This window comes from Delphinus delphis, chromosome 4 (genome assembly GCF_949987515.2).
Source record: "Delphinus delphis chromosome 4, mDelDel1.2, whole genome shotgun sequence".
In the NCBI taxonomy this organism is placed as follows: Eukaryota; Metazoa; Chordata; class Mammalia; order Artiodactyla; family Delphinidae; genus Delphinus; species Delphinus delphis.
Window position 1 is genome coordinate 12531916 of NC_082686.1, and position 19507 is coordinate 12551422.

Below are 19507 nucleotides of genomic sequence, written 5' to 3' on the forward strand. Positions count from 1 at the left end.
TGTCTGTCACTCCTGACCTGGGGGTCATTTAGTTGATTCTTCTGAAAACCTTTCTCTTGGTGCCTTCCTTTAGGTGGGAGTGACTTAGGTGGGGATCTGGGAAAAGACTGAGGCGCGCTGGCTAGATGTTAATTCCGCCCTCTTCCTTGTCTGTGCGTGCGTGCGTGCATGTGCACGCGCGCGCAGTGTCTGTCCCTGGATTTGTCTCTTTCCTGTCTGTCTGTCTCTGTGTCTGTCTGTCTGTCTCTCCTGGGTTCCCAGGGGCCGCTTGCTCCTTGGCCAGCACGGCTTTGGGCCCTGAGGGGCTGGGCTGATGCCTCTCCCTTTGGGCCCTGCCTGAGCTCTGCAAGGGCTGGGGTTAAGCTATTCATAGACAACATCTGAGATTCTCTTTGCTGCCCTAGTTTCTTTTCTCCTTAATTTGGGACCAGCACCCCAGCATCTGCCCAGTACATAAGAAGAGCTTTGTGTGCTGAGACAGGAAGTAAGCTTACTGGGCCAAGAAAAATAGTTCAGGAGAACTCTGCAGGGAAGGGAAAAATATATTTCCCTTGTAGAATTCTTTTTTTTTTTTTTAAAGATTAAAGATGTATTAGCCTAGAAGCCCTCTGCCCCCCCCCCCCAAAAAAAAACAGTAAAGAGAACCATTTTCTGCCTCTTAAAAGAGTCCAGGTCATGAATAAACATTGTCTCTCCCTTCCCCTCGTGGCCTCACCCACTTACTGCCTTGGAGGTGGTGCTGCGTCAGTTGTATTCTTTCTGGAATAAACAGCCCCTGTGTACACGAGGGAGAGGAGAGAAAACAGAAGCAGTCTCGCTCACAGTGAAGAGCGAGCCGTCCTACCCAACCCCCCAGCCTCAGAACCCCCCCAATCCCCGCAGCCTCAGAACCCCCCCAACCCCTGCAGCCTCAGAACCCCCTCTCCGGTTAATGCAAGTCACACGAGGGCACCCTGGGCGCGGACGGGTTCAGTCGCTTTCCAGGAGGAAGGCAAGGTGACCTCTCTGGGCGGCTGCCATGGGGACTGGTGGTGCGAAAGGTAGAGCTGGGGACGGCGCCAAGGCTGTGCGGTGGACCTGGTCCGCTCACGGCCCCGTGGCAACGAGGAAAGGTTTTATCAGTAGAGCATCATTGAGCTGCCAGGGTTCTGCCGCTGTGCCCAGCACACACTGGAGCCAGACTCCCCAAATGTGAATTCCTATTCTTCCACTTACCAGCTGGGCAGGGGACCAGCTGAGCAGCGTTCCAGATCCTCTCTGTGTCTCTCTTCCCGCATTTGCAAAATAAGGATGACACTAGTACGTACCTTATGGGATAGCCGTGCAGATTAAGTGAAATGAATACACATGAAAGGCTTACAGTAGTGCCTGGCACATCATAAGCTCTCTGTAAGTGTTGGCCTCCATCATCCCCGACACTGTCACACCACCCTCATCATTGTCAACCTCTCCATCACTCCCACCTTCCCCCTAAGTTATGCTGGGGATTAAATGATACAACACAGGACATGTACTCAGTGCCTGGCGTGCTAGCTGCTCGACAAAGCTGCCTGCAGTGCCGTCATCACCATCGTCACTCCTGTTCCCGATGGGGCCCTGTGACCAGTCTGCTCTCCCATCCGGCTCTAGGCTGCTAACCTGGGGCCCAGCGGCCGTGGAGCATCAGAAGACGTGCCAGAGCCTGGGCAAGTCCCTGTGGCAGCAGCCGAGCGTCGGGGACATCCTCCGCCTGCTGGATCCGGACCGCATGATGAAGACTGTCCTCCACTTCCCCCAGAACCGGAGACTGCTGCCCCCCGAGGTGCGGGGGGCCCAGGGGGGAGCCGTCAGGTTTTAGCTGCTATAAAATACAAGCACTGCTTTTCTTGTGATTTGTTAACTTTTTATAAGTAAAATTCCATCCATATGCAAAGGTACAGAGACAGGACCCATGTCCCCACCACCCAGCTTCAGAACTTATCAGCACAGACCATACTTGTTTCTCTTATAACTTCTTTCCACCAAAGCAAATATCAAAGGTATAATTTCGTGTACAAGCACTGTTGTGTTTTTTTTTAATAGAACCATTTTTTAATGGGCTCGGATATTCATAGTAATTTGAACTCTAGGTAGTAGTGGGTAAACATTCACATGGTGTTACGCTTAGGCAGTTGCACCACACGTTTCTGTTTGTCTCGGGCTATTTCAGGACACACAGGAACCGATATTTAAAGACAGGAGCACGATGGATCTCAGTGACCTTTATGACCCCTGTTTCCTCCTTCATCTCTTCAGTGAATTGACCAGGCCAGGTAATTGCAGCCTTCCGGGTGGGTTGAGGGGGCATGATTATTACCGTAATTACCAAATTAGGACCTTAATCTTGAAAATAATTCTTGAAGGATCTTCAGCTGCCTTCTCGCCTTTCCATTCCAGTGATTTTCAGCAAAGTAACAGTTAATGTTTTGAATACACAGTGATTTTTTTTAACTATAATTTTAAAATCTGGGAGTGTCCCTTTGTCTTTGATGTTTTCCTAATTTTAATGACAAGAGCATTTTCTGAATTTTCACTGAATAGTGGTCACATACCAGCAGAAATGAGAGACTTTGTCTTTGACAATGAGTGAGAGCCTGCTAAGGTTGGCTTTTTCTTGGTTTAAGTATATTTTTGAAATTGTATTTTGTGTCTACTACCCTGAGGGTGGGAATCTTTGTGGGTGAATGCTTCGGAGAGACAGAAAGAACAGAAATGTGTATCAGTACATGCTGGTAAAGGCCAGCGTCTGATTCCCAGGCCGGTCAGGTCTGTTGGTTTGGGGCATTTTGTTGGTGATTGGTGTGTATTTTTTTTGCGGTACCCGGGCCTCTCACTGCTGTGGCCTCTCCCGTTGCGGAGCACAGGCTCCGGACGTGCAGGCTCAGCAGCCATGGCTCACGGGTCCAGCCGCTCCGCGGCATGTGGGATCTTCCCGGACCAGGGCATGAACCCGTGTCCCCTGCATCGGCAGGCGGACTCTCAACCACTGCGCGACCGGGGAAGCCCTGAATTTGCGTTTTCTTAATGGCTAATGATGATGAACATCTTGTGGCTTACGCACCATCTGTAATCCTCTTTGGTAAAGCATCAGTTCACGTCTTTTGCCCTTTTATTCTAATGGGTTTTGTTTGTTTGTTTTTACTGTTGAGCTTTGAGGGTTCTTTATATATTGTACCTATTAGTCCTTTGTTTGATATGTGATTTGCAAATATTTTCTCTCACTGTGTAGCTTATCTTTTCACCTTCTTAACAGAGTTTTTCAAAGAGCAGCAGTTTTCAATTTTGATGAAGTCCAGTTTATCAGTTCTTCCTTTTATGGGTCATGCTTTGGTGTCAAGTCTTAAGAACTCTTTGCCCACCGCTCCATCCTAAAGAATTTCTCCCATGTTTATTTCTGAAAGTTTTATAGTTGTAGGTTTTACATTTAAGTCTGTGGCCTATTTTGAGTTAATTTTTGTATAAGGTGTGAAGTTTAGGTCCAGCTTTGTTTTTTCGCCTGTGGGTGTTCCAATCCCGTCCCCACTTGTCGGTCCTCCATCTGTCCTCCTCGCCCTTCCTCCTGGTTACTGCCGGGCTGGGGAGTCCCGGTGCCCCTGCATTGACACTTCCTGGCTGGGAGGGCAGGAGTGGCCATTACTGCTCTTCACGTGGCCTCCACTGGCACCAAGCGGGAGCCTCGTCCTTCCTCTGTATTAGGGTCCCTCCGATGCCCAGTGGGGACCAGCCAGCATGAAGCCTGAGGGGCTCCCTCACTCCTCCCTCCTGGTTGTAATGGCCGTGTAGATTAGGTGCACCAGGAAACCATGCCTCACTGATTGCCCTGTTTTCTCCCCTTTTAAACTTGATGGTCTTTTTATACTCAAATGCTCTTCCTTATGGATTTGCTGATCCTCTACCACTGCCCTTAGTTCCTAACAGAAAGATGAGAGGGCTGTGTTCTCAGAGACTAGCCTCTCCATGAGCACTGGGTTCTGTGGCTGAGCTAGAGTTTCTTTGCAAGAGAGCAGGGGCATTTCCTTTCATGCACATGGCAGATGGTGATGATGGCCAGCAGGTATCTGAACTGCCCTGGTGGCTTTTAGCAGCGGCCAAGTGAGGCACATCTACTGCGCTCTTGATTCCCCCCAGGTCTTGGCAGTGCTGCCTAAGTCTGTTTCTCATCAAACATGAAAATAGATTTTCCACAGTCTAAAAATATGATGCAACTTGAGTGAATTATAACAAATCATTTAGTCTGTTGCTCTTTCAGGAGAGCTTTTAGGAGACAGAAGGCAAAGGCTTGGAAAACAGTAGAGAAATAGTAAAAATCAGGGCAGTGTTTTTCCCAGAATCTTGGATAGTGGGGGGAAGGGGGAAGGACAGGGTCTGGAAGGCCTTTTGTGAAGAGAGGTAACTAGTAAATGCTCTTTCAAGTTAGGGAAATCTCCAAATACAGCCGCTTTTACATTCTATTGGTATAATATAGGTAGAAAAATTTGCAGAGCATGTCTACCCAGAAAGGACTTGCAGTAGCTTAAAATACTGCTTATACCGAAATCATTCATGTTGAAGTAGAACATTTTAAAAAGCATATCAGTGGATAGGGAAATAGTTATGCAAAACAAATAAGCAAACCAAGAAAAACTAGGTTCATTGAATTTTGCTCTGGGCTACTTATAATCCAGAACAACAAAAAAAATGGAAGCATAATATTTTAAACAAATTTCATCATCTGATAAAAGGAAGTAATACCAGTTCAACAGGAGAGGAAAATTCCTAGCAGTAAAATGATAAGTTGAACAGAACAGAAATCTGTGAACAGGATAATGGCCAAAGGTTTACTGTGGTTGAATTGTCACGAATCCGTTTTTTCATTTTATTACTTTTTAAAAAGTTACTCTTCCATTTACTGTTGCCCTGGTGGATCACTAAACATGAACAATGTTTTAAGTAAACTTTTATTGAAGTGTGATGTATAGACACCAGTGCAAATCATATATGTGTGGCTCAAGTTTTGGTGAAACCACTGGCCAGATAGGAACAGAACAGAATCGGCAGCTCCTCCTCGGGCCCCTTCCTGGCCAGGGCCCCTTCCTCCCCAGTAGGGACCGGTGTCCTGTATTGGAACTTTATGTAAATGGCATTAAACACTTTCTATTCTTTTGTATGAGCTTCGTTTATCTACGTTATATTTGTGGGATTCATCCATGCTGTGTGTAGCACAGGTTCTCCACAGCGTGTTTTTACTTCCTGCAGTGGCACCCGGGTCCAAGTGTTGCTCAACATTCTGCAGTCCTCAATTGGGTCACCTCCTCCTGCCTCCCGCCTCTGGTGACCACAAATCTGATTAGTTTGTGTGCGTGGTGGCCAGGCTTCAGAGGAACTTGTCTCGCTGCCTTTGCTGAAGATGGAACCTGTTTTCTTAACCTCACTGCTGCTTTTCTGTGAGTCCTTGGCTGGAAAGCAGGGCCAGCCAAGGCTGTTAGCAATGGCAGTGACAAATGCTTTTTCCACAGCAAATTCTTGTCCTCAAGAGAACCGGGCTGAACTCTTTGGCTCCTAATTCACAGAACAGGGAGGCCCACGTGCGGTTCTCACCAGACCACTGGACACAGGCTCCATGGACCGCTCCCTGTGACGAGCCTTCCTGGCCAGGCCGCCTCTAGGAGGTGGTGTGGGAGGAGGCGTGATGAACAGCTCTTTATGCTCCGACAGCACAGCTGCACTGCCACCAAAGCCCGTAAAACGTGGGGTGCTTTTTCTTTTAATCCTTGATAATTGTCCTGGTTAAGCCATTTTGGTTTGAAAATCTGTTATCACAAGGCCGAATCTCTATTTATGAAGTTCTTAAAACAAAGAGAATGGTATTTATAACTATTTTTTGATAGCCTATTATGTTTTCAACACTCAAGGGAAGCTCTTTTCCATACATGTTACAAAGCCAAGACTTCCGGAGAATAACAGAGATGACCACAGAACATGAAATTGACTTTTCCTCACGGACACGTGGAAAATCCTTTTGTCTTAGAGAGTGTCAATGATTACTAAAAATATCCCTGCTGAGTACTAGCTATTTTTAGTGAGTGTAATATTAAATGTTTAGAGTGTTCTCTTTTCCAGATTTATTCCATTTATGTGTGTTTGTTATGAAGGTATGGAGGTATCTTAAACATATCTCATCTTTTCCAAAACAATATAATTTTATCCCTCAGTTTGATGCTTTGTAAAGCATTTGGCATTTTTTCCCCTTCCCATCAAAAGTAGTCACTTGTTAGAAATGAGAAAATTTAGTCCATAAGCTGTTAGAGCCCAAGAGTCTTCTGATTATTCTTTTTCCATCCTTTTACTGTTTCTTTCCTTCCAGTTTTATTGAGATATAATTGGCATACAGCACTGTATAAGTTTAAGGTGTACAACATAGTGACTTGACTTAACATACATCATGCAGCGATTACGACAGTAAGTTTAGTGAACATCCGTCATCTCATATACATATAAAATTAAAGAAATATAAAAAATTTTTTTCCTTGTGATGAGAACTCAGCATTTCCTCTCTTAACAACTTTCATATATAACATATGGCAGTGTTGATTATATTTACCATGTTGTACATTGCATCCCTCGTACTTATTTATCTTATAACTGGAAGTTTGTGCCTTTTGACCGCCTTCATCCATTTTCCCTCCTCCTACCTCCTGCCTCTGGTGACCACAAATCTGATCTCTTTTCCTGTGGGTTTGTTTGTTTGTTGTTTTCAAGTATAGTTGACCTACAACACTGTTAGTTCCTGGTGCGTAACATAGTGATTACCTATTTCTGTACATTTCAAAATAATCACCACTCTATCCTTTTACTTAAAATCTGCATCTTGAGGTTAAAAGTGGTTTCCTGTAGACAGCGTATACTTGGGTTTTGTTTTTATATCCAATCTGACCGTCTCTGCCTTTTAATTGGAATGTATATACCATTTACATTTAATGTGATTATCAATCTGATTCCACTTTATCTGCTTTTTTGGCTTTTAGCTATAATTTGTGTGTGTGTGCTTGTCAGCATATGTACGTGGGTGTGTGTGTACATGTGTTTTTGTGTGCATGTGTGTGTTGGTTGCTTTAGGGTTTATGGTATACATCTTCAATTTATTGTGGTTTACTTTCAAGTGAGATTATACCACTTCATGGATAGTAGAAGCACCTTACAATAATATATATCTCTCCCTTCCTGGCTTTGCGCTATAATTATCATACTTTTTCCATCTGTTGATAAATGTTACAAAGCCTACAATATGTGGTTGTTTTTGCTTCAGACTGTCAATTACCTTTTCAAGGGATTTAAATATTTTGTTTACCCCATAGTTATCATTCCTTGTTCTCTTCATTCCTTTGTGGAGATTCAGATTTCCATCTTCTATCATTTTCCTTCTCATCAAAATACTTTTAAGAATTCTTATAGTTCAAGGCTGTTGGTGATCAGTTCTTTCAGCTTTTCAGTCTTAACTTTTGAAAGATTTTCATGGGGTAGGAAATTCTCAGTTGACAGGTTTTTTTCTCATTGTACTTTAAAGACGTTGTCACCTTGATTCTGGATTGCATTGTTTCTAACAAGAAACAGTGTTCTTATCTTTGTTCCGCTCTATGTTTTGTGACCACTTTTAAGATTTTTTTAATCACCAGTTTCAAGCAATTCGATTATGATAAGGCTGGGTGTAATTTTCTTTATGTTTTTTGTGTTTGGGGTGTTCATTGAGCTTCTTGGGCCTGTAGGTCTGTGGTTTTGTCAAATTTGGAAAAGTTTTGGCCATTATTTCTTCATTTTTAGGGACTCCAGTTATACATGCATTAGCCTGCTTGAAATTGTCCCACAGCTCAGTGATGCTCATGCTTTTAAAATTCTTCTTTCTCTCTGTGTTTCAGTTTGGTTAGATTCTGTTGCTGTCTTCAGGTTCACTGTTCTTTTTTTCTTCAATGTCTAATCTGCTGATCAGCCCATCTGGTGCATTTTTCTTTTTTGTTTGTTTGGTCTTTTGTTTGTTTTATTGAAGTATGGTTGATTTACAGTTTGTTTTATTGAAGTATAGTTGATTTACAGTGTACTTATGTCAAACCTAATCTCCCAGTTCATCTCACCCTCCCCAGGTGACCTGTCCCTGTTCTGAGGTTTTTCTTGACAATGTTTATATTGTAAAAAGGCCTGGGTTTTTGTTAAGGAGGATTTGAAGTGTCCTGAATTGCAGGTGTGATCAAGTGGGTCCCCTCATGTATCCGACCTTCTCTCCCGTCACATCCTCTCCTGGAGTAACGTGCGTTTTTCAGGGCCTCACAGGTGGTGAGAGAATATCAGCCAGCCAGCTCTGGGCTGTAGCTTTTGTTCAGGCTTGGTGAGCCACTCTTCTGTGAGATTTCTGTCATTTGTTTGAAGAAAGAGCTAGGGTTGCAGAGTGGATATAAGTTAATCCTTCGTAACATCGATAGTCCAGCTCAGACCAGTTCGCATTGGCTGTATCTCCCAGCATTGCCACCTTACGTATTTTCCTTGGCTGTGTTTGTAGGTGGGAACTCAGAGGCCGAGGGCTGAACACAGTAGACCCGAGAGCCGGCTTTCTCTGCTGACCCTCCGGTTGTGTCCCCCAGGCCTCCGCATGCTGGGATCTCAGTGGCGGGTCCGAATGTCACCTCTGATCTCTGGTTCACTGGGTATTTGTGAGAAGTAATGAAAGATTCCTGGGATTCTTGGGATTACAAGCATCTTAGAAACTGAAGGCATGTGATTATTGCCACGGAAGGGGAGAGAGTCTTCTACCCGGCTTCAGCAGACGTTAAGGAGTGCAGGAGGCAGGCTTGCATTTCTTGTACCTAGCACGCACCCATAGCTGACGGTGGTAAGACGCGAGAGCAAATGGAATTCTCTGTGTTGCACGAGTGTCACAGAATCATAGCGTGTGTGTGTGTATGTGTGTGTGTAGTTAAGGCTGTATTTTATTTCCCTCAGAATTTGTGGTGGATTGTCGGAAATTTGTGGATTCAAATGCTCTGGGCCTAACTGTCACGGCCCTCAGCAGCTACGACCCCCTGATGCGAGCCGCGGCCTCCTCCGTGCTGGCAGCCTACTACTCACAGCTGGAAGGGGCACGCTTCCGGGAGCAGCCCCAGGTGAGCGGGGCTGCGGGGATGGCTCTCCGCCCGGCCTGGTGGAAGGATTTCCTAAGGAGATCAGAGGTGTTGCCGGGAGACTGATACAGGACAAAGTCTGTCCCCTGCTGGGGGAGGGGGGGGTGATGCCTGAGGCTGTCTCGGGTCCTCAGCCCTGGGAGATGGAGACAGGTCTCCCCTTACAAGTGGTCTTCTTGTGTCGCGGTGGGCAGAGCAGTTCTAATTTCTGTTGAACTCAGGGGTGACGGCAGCTGTCACCCAGGACACACAGAGCCTCAGAAGCTGCGCCCTGAGGTGGTGGGGACAGGCGTCACCTTGGGTGGTCCCTGGGGTGCGAGGAGCAGGCCACTCTGCAAAGCCGTGGTTTAGGCTGTACAAGATAAGGCTGATCACAGACGTTCTGCAAATTCTCTTTTTTTTTCCGCCCCTTTTTCCTGGCTTGAAGGTACTGTACCTGTTGGACGTAGTCCGGAACGGGATCCGAACTAAGAACATGAGACTCACCTTCACCTTGACTCTCTTCATCGCCAAAGCAGCCTTGCAAATTTTGAAACCAGGTACCACTGACAGAATCAGGTTGGGGTGAGGTGGAAAGTTTGAGGCTGAGCAAGGCCACTTGGAGGCGTTCATCCTACAGGCGTAACCAGTCCCCCACACAGGTGAGGGAGACGGATCAGGGTCACACGTGCACGGCGCAGAAGAGTGTGTATGATGGGGGAGATGATGTGTTCCTGTTTGCCTGTAGGGGTGTAAAGCTGTGGTAAAGCAAATCACAGCTCCCACCAAAGGGCTGCTCGGGGGCCTCACGGATCCGTACGCGAGCGCTTAGAGGGACCTGACACGGAGGCCCGTCCGTGTTGGCAGCTGCCGCTCTGAGCTCGGGGGTCAGCGTCAGTGTAGCTCACCAGCCAGAGGACAAGCGGCCTGTGGGTCCCGTGCAGGTGTCACCCAGGGCATGGAGCACGAAACACTCCACTTTTTTCCTCACAGCAGGGCAGCGCTGAGGTAGTGTGAGCACAAGTCAGTCTATCATAGGACCTTTTTTTTTTTTTGTAATTAGTGAAAAGTCGTAGAATGTTGATAACGTTAGGGACCACAGGGTTCTTTGGAGGTAACATGGTTGTTTTTAGATGAGGAGACAGCTTCCCAGCTGGGGCCCCCAAGGTTAAATAGCTTGTTCAAGGCCCCACAATCAACCTGTAGTCAAGTTGCTGTTAGAATTCAGATTTGATTTTCACGTCCTCCGTATCTTTATTTTTGGCTGCGTTGGGTCTTTGTTGCTGCGCGTGGGCTTTCTCTAGTTGTGGCGAGCGGGGGCTGCTCTTCATTGCGGTGCGCGGGCTTCTCATTGTGGTGGCTTCTCCTGTTTCAGAGGACGGGCTCTAGGCACTCAGGCTTCAGTAGTTGTGGCTTGCGGGCTCCAGAGCGCAGGCTCAGTAGTTGTGGCGCACGGGCTTAGTTGCTCTGCGACATGTGGGATCTTCCCGGACCAGGGTTTGAGCCTGTGTCCCCTGTGTTGGCAGGCGGATTCTTAACCACTGTGCCACCAGGGAAGTCCCCCCGTATCATTTTTATTACATGTTTTTTTCTTTACCTTAGAAATTACGGGAGGAAAGAAGGTAATTAGCCATTTAGACTCCAAAGGAACAAACTTCTGTGAAAATACCCCAGCAGAGGTCACGGTGGATGGCCTTGGCCTCCCATCCAGTCTGTGCCCCCCAGGCAAGCTGTCCCACATCAGACCTCCTGTCGGTGTTGGAGCACAGGGCAGCAACAGTGGTCCAGGGTTGGGACCGGGGGAGGAGGTGTCGGCCCCGTTGCATTCAAGGGCCAAGTGACCCAGGGCGCGTGTGAGCCCCCTTTGCTGTGGCGGTTTCCTCAGTGGGAGGCCGATGGGCTGGGTGTTAGCCCTGTGCTGTCTGAAGTGTGGCCAGGCCCCACTCTCCCCACCAGCTGATTAGAGTTTAGGCAGTGGGCTGATGCCTGGGGAGGGGTGACGTCTCCGAAGGACTGGACATCCTCACGTGGTTCCTGGGCCACAAGAGAAGCCCGTGTGCTGTGTAGAACTAAGGTGTCTTAACTGCGTTTTAATTCTTGAGAACTAATAACCTGGATAAGGATTGGAAAGCCCCGAGGGGGCAGGGATTTATGTCTGACCGCCCCCCAGGGCCCTGCTCCCCTACTCCAGCCGGCCACGGGGTGTCCTGTTGGCACTATGGTGAGTGACTGTCTGCTTGTGTTCACAGAGGAGCACATGTATTTGAAGGTCAACAAGTTCCTGCTGTCCCACGAGTACCTGAACATGAACAAAGTTCCAGGCTTCTACCAGTTCTTCTACAGCTCGGACTTCGAGGTAAGGCCCTGAGGTCTCGGGGTCCTGGAAAGACTCCTAAATGGGGTGCTCAGCCACTGCGCTGACGTTTCCCCGAGGAGACTGTCAGCTGCAGAGCACAGGCTGGGGTGGAGCTCGGGGCCAGGCGGGCCTGTGTGTGGAAACGCCTCCCATTCCACACCTTGATTCTTGGGTGTCTTCTCAGACCTCACAGACTGCTCCAGAGGCCTCGAGTCATGGCCTCCTCGTTGTATTTTCTTGGCGAAGCCCTGGGTTGAATACTAAAGTGCTTTTACAGAACACCCCCTGTGAGTAAGCACAGTTCACTGTGTAAACTTGACTTGGTCCCTTATTCCTGACCTGGAGAAATGGAAGCAGAGAGGAGATGGAGGGTTTTTAATAACATACCCAGAAACGGAGGGTGGGGGCGGCTGTGCTGCAGCCTTTGCCCCCAGTTGAAAGAACTGGCGTTGGAAGAGTTTTCAGGGGAAAAGGCCTTCACTTATTTAACAATAGTTTCTTGGTTGCTTGGGTTACAGCAGAAGACGGAGCGGGAGTGGATGTTTGGGCTTCTGCGCCAGGGGATGCGGGACAAGTACTGCTACGAGCTCTGCGCCAGGCGGGGCGTCCTCCACGTCATCCTGTCCTTCTTCAGCAGCCCGCTCTGCGACGACGTGGCCCAGGTAGGCGGCCAGCGCTCCTGGGGGGCTGAGGCCTGGGCCCTTGCACGGGGTGCCATCTGCCAGCCTAGTCCCCGTGGAGTCTCACCCAGCCTGGCCTCCCGATTCTACGTTAGCTTCCAGTGCCCTGGCCTGGGGGCAGGGCCTGTGGAGAGGGAGGGGGGTGATGAGTACCCAGGTGGCTCTGGAACGGCTGAAAGCTCTAGAAACTCATCACCCCATAAATGACTGAGGTGCTTGGAGACACCCCCGAGCCACCAGGATGTCTCACGATGCACAGAAGCTGCAGGTTCTCAAAACCCGGCTGGGAAAATGAGTCGGGAGTCGAGCCTGCCTGCCTCACAGCTGACGAGGGAGTCTGCACGTTAGCTCTGCCCCTGGAGCCAGAGCTCATGTCGTGTGAGACGTAACTGGGAGAATTCGTCAGTGTTTTGATTGATTTCTAGCCGGGTCAGCTTCTGCTTGTGGTATCGTGTAAAATGTGGGTAAATAGGAGTGAGTTTGAATAACCCGAATTCGAGTGCGGTAGATTTCTATTTCTTACAGCATGTGAGGACTCTAAGGCACCCAGTTAACAGCTCCAGCGGGAGTCCCACCGTTCCGTCCCCTCCAGGTGGCAAAATCAAGGCAATGAATGGGCCGCCCGCAGTTCATGGCTGGGCTAGAAACGGGTCCGCCCTCCTCCCCCCTCAGGCTGCCCCAGATGCGGGCCGTGTGGCTTCCGTGCTGTGTCTCTGCTTGTGGTGGACTAGCGGGTGGGCGGCCCTGGGCCCGAGCTCGCTGTGGCCGTCTGTGTGCTCTGGCCGTCACTGTGGGGAAGGGTGGTCCCATGTGGCCACCACCCTTGCGGACTTAGCAGATGGTATGTGCAGCCCCCGCCTGTAACTGGAACATAGCATTCTGTTTTTTAAAGTGTTCCCTGGATCATGTAAGTCAGGTTTTCCCACTGAAGAGTAACTTTCTGTTCTGGGTTTGCAGAATTGGGTTTTGGAAATTCTGCAGAATGCTGCCCGGGATGCCAAATCTGCCTATGAGATCCTGCGGGATTACAGCCTCTTAACGTGGGTCCTACACATCCTGGAGAGCAAGTAAGCACCGTGTGTGTTTGTGTGTGTGTGTGTGTGTGTGTGTGTGTCTGTGTGTGTGTATCTGTGTCTGTCTGTGTAACTGTGTCTGTGTGTGTGTGTCTGTATGTGTGTGTGTCTGTGTGTGTGTGTCTGTGTGTGTGTGTGACTGTGTCTGTGTGTGTGTCTGTGTCTGTGTGTGTGTGTGTGAGAGCGAGAGAGTGTGTGTGCTGTGCACACACCGTGCCACCTCCTGCCATCTCTCGTGTCCGCTGGAAGTGTCCCGGAGAATCTGTGTTCCCGAAACAGCATCCTCTACACCACCTTTCCGTCTCTTGTGCCAGGTCCAGGCTCCTCCCCTGGAGTGGGGTCCCCCATCTGAGGTTTCAAGATCTCTGCCCTTCCTGAGGCAGAAACAGGGAGCTCCTGTTTCAGGAACGCTCATGCGGTGATGTGGGTTCGCACTCCACTCCCGCCCAGGGTCAAGGTGCTCGGCGAAGAGCCGGTGCCGGAGCAGCATTGAGGGCTGGAGTGGGTGTTTGTCTTGTTACTGGGGCTGCTGTCACCGGGTGGCTCAAACGACACAGTTTCATTTTCTCGCCTTCTGGAGGCTGGAAGTCTGAGATCAGGGGGCCAGCATGGTTGGGTTCGGTGGGAGCTCGTTTCCTGGCAAACACACTGCCGACTGTGTCCTCACATGACCAGGGAGAGAGAATGAGAGAGCTCTGGTCTCTTTCTCTTCTTACAGGACATTAATCCCATCATGGGGGCTCCATCCTCATGACTTCTAAGCCTAATGGCTTCCCAAAGGCCCCACCTCCAAATATAGTCCCACTGGGGTTAGGGCTTCAGCATCTGAATGGGGCGGGGGACACGCTTCAGTCCATAGTGTGATGTTTTGATTCCTAACACTCTCCTAACTTTGAGGCTGTGTGAAAAGATGAAGACCTTGTCTCAGCAGACAGCCCTTGGTGACAGGGATCTTTCCAACAGCTACCTATGATGATAAGCCTGGGGATATCCAGGCTCTTTCTTGCATTTTTTTTTCCTTTTGTGCATTTTTTAAAAAGAATTAAAAGATTTTTCTCTGAAAGAAAGTGATGTCTTATATCTGAAGGCAGCATTGGCTGATTACCTGTTCCTGGCTGTTACCTTTATGCTTTAGGGTTGAGTTGTTCTCGTGGGCGGGAAGCCTCTTCTTACGGTGCCGCAGCAGCTCCAGAATGTCCCTCAGTGGGGACTGAGGTGGTTGGCTGTCTAGAAAGGAGGGTTGGGGCCTCGCCCTGGGGTGGAGCTGCGTTTCTATAGCAGACATCCTGTGTTCACTTAGATGCTGTGTCCCCCTCTTTGGGGGCTGCAGCGGGAGGTACGAGGATAGATGGCTGGGGGAGAGGGGAGGAGTCTGCCACTTGGGATGGTCACCACCGTCACAGTGTCTTCCATGGTTGCCGCCCACTCCCTCCAGGAGATGTCACTGGGAGGAGAGGATGTGACAGACAGTGGACTTTCCCACATTTGATTTCAGGTTCCTGGAGACTCAGCTGCTCTCCAACCTCATCTCCCTGCTGCACACGCTGTGGGTGACCACCCTGGGGGACAGAGGCGTGGAGGCAGGGGAGCAGCCTCCTTGCAAGCCTGGGTCCCAGGAGCCCCCGAAGCTGCTCGCCCTGCACTTGGTCGACGAGTTCCTCTACGTTCTCCTTGTGCTCACGAAGCACCTGAGGTAAGCCCCTCCCCACTGGCCATGACCCCTTGGAGGTCACGGGTCCACAGGTAGGCTCTGGGCGGGGGCTGCCATCCCTTCGGTGACGTCAGGAAACCTACTTCAGCTGCTCTTCTTTCCACGTCAACTTCAGGAGGTTCCTTTCAAGGCCCTGAGAACTTAGCACACTCGAAAATCCTGTCATTCCAGATCATTTTTAGCAGCAAACCATCTAGTGGACTTTTGGATCCAAGCACTCAAAATGTTTTATAGAAAGAACATATTTCCCATGATCTAAGCCTAGGAAAGTTAAGCTGCTCCCAAACTCACCTCCGCTTTCATTAGCCTATGGGCTCCCTTATCCATGAATTCCTTGAAAATTTCAGTATTTTCCCCTTGGAATTACACTCTTGGTTTCCTCAGGAGAGCTCAGTTCTTCTCAGATTCTACTGTGTTAGAGAATATACACTGTGTGCCCTCAGATTTCTGACTTGGGAACAGGGGTATGCTGATTGAAACCAGAGGATCGATAGCCAATGGACTGTCATCTCAGAATGAAACTTTCTTGATAAAGAACCGGGCATTTGGTTTTCTGTTGTTCGGAATTCAATTGTTGGATTCATGCCAGAGCACCCCGTTTCTTATTTTGAGGTTGTCCCGAGACACGCTGGTCTCTGAGAACCGATTGTTATTCAGAATACTGATCGTAAATGTTAAAATTGTGGAAGGCAGATGGTTTTGAACTTTAAATTCCTTAGAACTCGGAGGGACGTGCGTCCCCGAAGCGCCCACCGTCAGGTTTGGCCGTGGGTGTGCCGTCCCCGGGCTTTGCCGAGCCTTTTCCCTCGAGGCTGAGAGTTCCTGAGTCGGAGAGGAACTGGCGGTCCTGGAGCTGTTTAGCGTGGCAGCGGGCACCCTCACCGCAGGCTCTGCCCAGCTCTCCCGGTTTCCAGAGCGCTTTCTGTGCCTCCAGGGTGGAGCTCAGACTCTGGGCCCCATTCTGCCTCCCCTGGAGGGGCTCCCCATTTCCTGCACTGTGCGCTGGGCTCCACGCTCTTGTCTGTTGTGAAGGGTCGCCCGGGCTGTGAGTGGACGGTGTGCTGAGCTGCAGGACGAGGTCCTGGGCTGCCAGACAAGGAGGTGGCCCTGGCTCAGTCCGTGGCGTTGGCTCCCGCAGGCCCGCCTTGGCCTCCACCCAGCTCACCAGCTTCTTCGGGGCACTCGACTCCGTGCTGAGGTACCGGGCCACCGTGCTGCAGGCCTTCAGGGACATGAACCGCTTCACCGTGAACGAGACTGTGCTGTCCACCAGGGATGCCCTCGTCCTCCTGCACCAGTGGAGCCTCGTCGAGAGAGACATCAGGCTCCAGGAGGACCTGAGAGCAGCCGCGGAGAGATGCCAAGTCAGGGAGCTGCTGAGTGAGTGTCGGACCCGCTCCCCAAGCTGTGCTCGCTGCCCCGCGGAGCAGCTGGCGTCTTACCGTCCCTGAGCGGCATGTCTGCAGCTTAGAGACAGGGCCTGTCCGTCTTCATAGCCCGAGAGGGAGCGGGGGGCCGGCTTTGAGTCCCAGCTCTGCCGCTAACCAGCGCTCAGCTGCTACGATAGCAGTAACGACGGGTCACAGGGAAGCACTGAGCACTCGCTGTGCTCCAAGCGTGGGGACGCGTCCCGGGAGGGCACAGCCCGTGGGCCGCCCCACCATCTGCATCTGTGTGTGTGTTAGGGGGTGGGCGGAACACCAGTCTCACCGCCTTTTCTCTTTCCTGTGTGTGTGTATGTGTGTGTGTTGTATGTGTGTGCGTGTATGTGTCCGTGTGTGCGCACGTATGTGTGTACGTGTATGTGTGTGTGGTGTGTTGTGTGTGTGCCTGTGTGTGTGGTGTGTGTGTGCGTGTATGTGTGTGATGTGTGGTGTGTATGTGTGTGTGTGTGTGTGTGTGTGTGTGTGTGTGTGTGACAGAAATGCTCAAGGATAAGAACAAGCCAGCTGGGCCAGCCCGAGCCAAAGGCCTCCGGGGCCGGAAGCGGAGGCCTGGGGAGGCCGAGGAGGCGGTGGACCCCGAGCTGCCGGCGTCCACCTTGGAGGCGTGCAGGGGCCTCCTGAGGTCCATCCTGACCCACTGGGGGCCCGCGTTTCCTGACCCCGAACCTGAGAGCGAAGGCCTAGGCCCCGTGGGCGCCGTCACTGTCCTGGTGGCCGGCTGGGTGCTGCGCTCCGCGGCCGCGAGCCCGCTCGGCCGGGTGGAGACGGCGGGCCTCCTGGGCTGGCTCAGGAACCGCATCTTGCCGCGGCCAGCGGTAGCGGCCGGCCTCCTTCAGGACAGCGCCGTGGCGAGTGGCATGTTCAGGCTGTATAGCAGGTTCTGCGGCGCCGAGGGGCTGGCGGGGCCCGAGCAGAGCGTGGCCAGCCTCTTCAACGCCGTCATGCTGCAGCTGGGGGCGGCCCGCGGCCCCGCCGGGAGCCCCTACCGGCCGATACTCGAGGCCGTCCACCTCTCTTCTCTGAACGCGGAGGATGCAGCCACGCGAGGTAAGCCTGGTGCTCGGGTCGGAGGCTGAAGAAACGCGGGAGTGGGCCTGGGGTGGGGAGCCTCTCCTGTTCCTTAGAGCCTGTCGTAAGCCTTTGGGGGCCCCTCTCCACGGTTCTGAGGATCGCGGAGAGGGCCACGGGGCCCTGAGTGTAGGGGGAGAGGAAATCTCTGCCTTTGCCTTCAGGTGAAAGAAACCTTTAGTGATGGTTTTGCTTACAGTGGAGAAAGGTGCTCACATCACAGCCTTGTGTCCCACCGGGACGCGCTATTGCGGAACAGCGGCTTCCCTAAGTTTCTATCCTTATTACCCACGTGAAGAGTTACGTTTCATGTCACGGCCAGGTGTGTGTGTGTGTGTGTGTGTATGTGTGTGTGTGTGTGTACATTCGAGCACACATGTGCACAAGAGCACACACATGCACACACAAACACACAAGTCACACAATTTATGTGCTTGGCGCTTAGCAGGTTCTTAATAAAGGTGTGACTGCACAGACGAGGGCACAGCAGAGGCTGTAGGAGGACAGGAGGGAGGCTGTGACCATGTGCAGGTGACTCCTCCATCCGGGAGGGTGGACTCTTCACTGGGGGATGAGGGACACGACGGGGAGCAGGGAAGGGGGCGGGCCCACAGCGCAGCAGGTGAGCTCACCTGGTGGCCGGGGTGCCCTGCCCTCTCCTGTGGCCACAGTCGGGGAATTGAATCTGGGCCTGTAAACCTTCTCGCCTGTGCCACTGAGGGGATGATGGGAAGTGACTCCGGGCCGCTCCTCCCCAACTTCGGTTGTGGTTCTTGGCCTGGGTGGTCAGCACCAAGGAAGAGGCTTGACTTGTAGTAACTTTTTTTTACGTTTCACACACATTCATTCATCGCATGGAAAGATAATTTTAAAATGAACAAGAAAGGTTGACTTAGTCAAGCAAAGGTGGAATTAATTTATGGCAGTGCGCGCTCACTGCCGCCTGGGGCTTCGCACAGCCCCGGGCCCCTGTGCGTGTGGGCGGGTGACTTGTTTTCCGACTGACCGGATTGCGTTCTAATGGGCTTGTCCCTTTCCTCAGCCACTGCTGCGTTCCTGGTGTCTCTGTACATTAAGGACGTCTGGCTGGGGGCCCAGCGGCCAGACACCCTCTTGACCCACGTCCGGATGGTCCTCGACGCCTCGGAGGACGTGGAAGGTGGTGACGAGGAGGCCGTCGTCAGGCTCTGCAAGGACATCGCGGCCGCGATCCCTGACACTTAACCCCCTGCGGCTGGCGCTTCCGGCTCCAGGCTCTAGGAGTCAGGTTGAGTCAAGGGTTTCCATGGAAGGCCTGCGAGATGACAAGCTCTGAATGTTGACCAGGTGTCCTGACAGGAAAAGTTGGCTTCATTTAACTGACTGATAAATAATAAGCTCAAGGGACCACGTGTGCGAAGCGGTCAGGGTTACAGTGGGCTTGGGGACCTTTGGGCCGTGAGCCCCAGTCAGCGAAGACCCTTCCTCTTAGGGACTCATTGTTCCTCAAAGAAATACCACAAATCGAGGTGGCGCTTCTGAGTGCGTAAGGGATTCATGGACTTTAAAGCCGCAGTGTCCAGAGATATATCAGGCAGAAGAGCAAGGAGAGAGACGTGTAAAGTTTGCCTTAAGGCTTTAACACAAAGCTTTGTGGAACTTTCTGAATAAATAAGCCCTGCCAGTGTTGTGTTAAGTTATTTTAGTAAATAAAAAGGATGTTACACTAAATCCTTAAAGTATGGAATTGTTTTGACTTCTGCTTTGGAAAGACAGCCTATATTTTTAAAACTTCTGTTTCAAAGGGGAATTTAGAATTTTATAACTTGTTAATAAACGTCTATTTTTGTTAGGTTTTTGTGTTTTGTTTAATTGATTTGATCACAGGCTATTTTTATTCTACAGAGACCTGCATTTCAGAGGTCAGGATTTGACTTGTAACATTCCTACATTAACTGATACTGTAGCTGACGAACGTTGACTATGAAGTTTCATGGTTTCCCAGATAAAACTTGGTCCTGATCATTTAAAGCTCTGCATGTACCCTCCTGC

General features: G+C 50.6%; 1 protein-coding gene across 1 annotated transcript in view; it reads left to right on the forward strand.

Annotated features, from left to right (window-relative positions):
- URB1 (URB1 ribosome biogenesis homolog) overlaps positions 1-19297 on the forward strand; it is a 64916-nt gene extending 45619 nt beyond the window's left edge. The window contains exons 29-39 of the mRNA XM_060010390.1: positions 1630-1801; positions 2189-2291; positions 8986-9146; positions 9592-9703; positions 11393-11499; positions 12018-12161; positions 13137-13246; positions 14748-14945; positions 16102-16343; positions 16886-17455; positions 18519-19297. Of these exons, the coding sequence (XP_059866373.1) occupies positions 1630-1801; positions 2189-2291; positions 8986-9146; positions 9592-9703; positions 11393-11499; positions 12018-12161; positions 13137-13246; positions 14748-14945; positions 16102-16343; positions 16886-17455; positions 18519-18700 (2101 nt within the window). The 3' untranslated portion in view covers positions 18701-19297. The remainder of the gene's footprint in view (positions 1-1629; positions 1802-2188; positions 2292-8985; positions 9147-9591; positions 9704-11392; positions 11500-12017; positions 12162-13136; positions 13247-14747; positions 14946-16101; positions 16344-16885; positions 17456-18518) is intronic.
- The last annotated feature ends 210 nt before the right edge of the window (positions 19298-19507 follow it).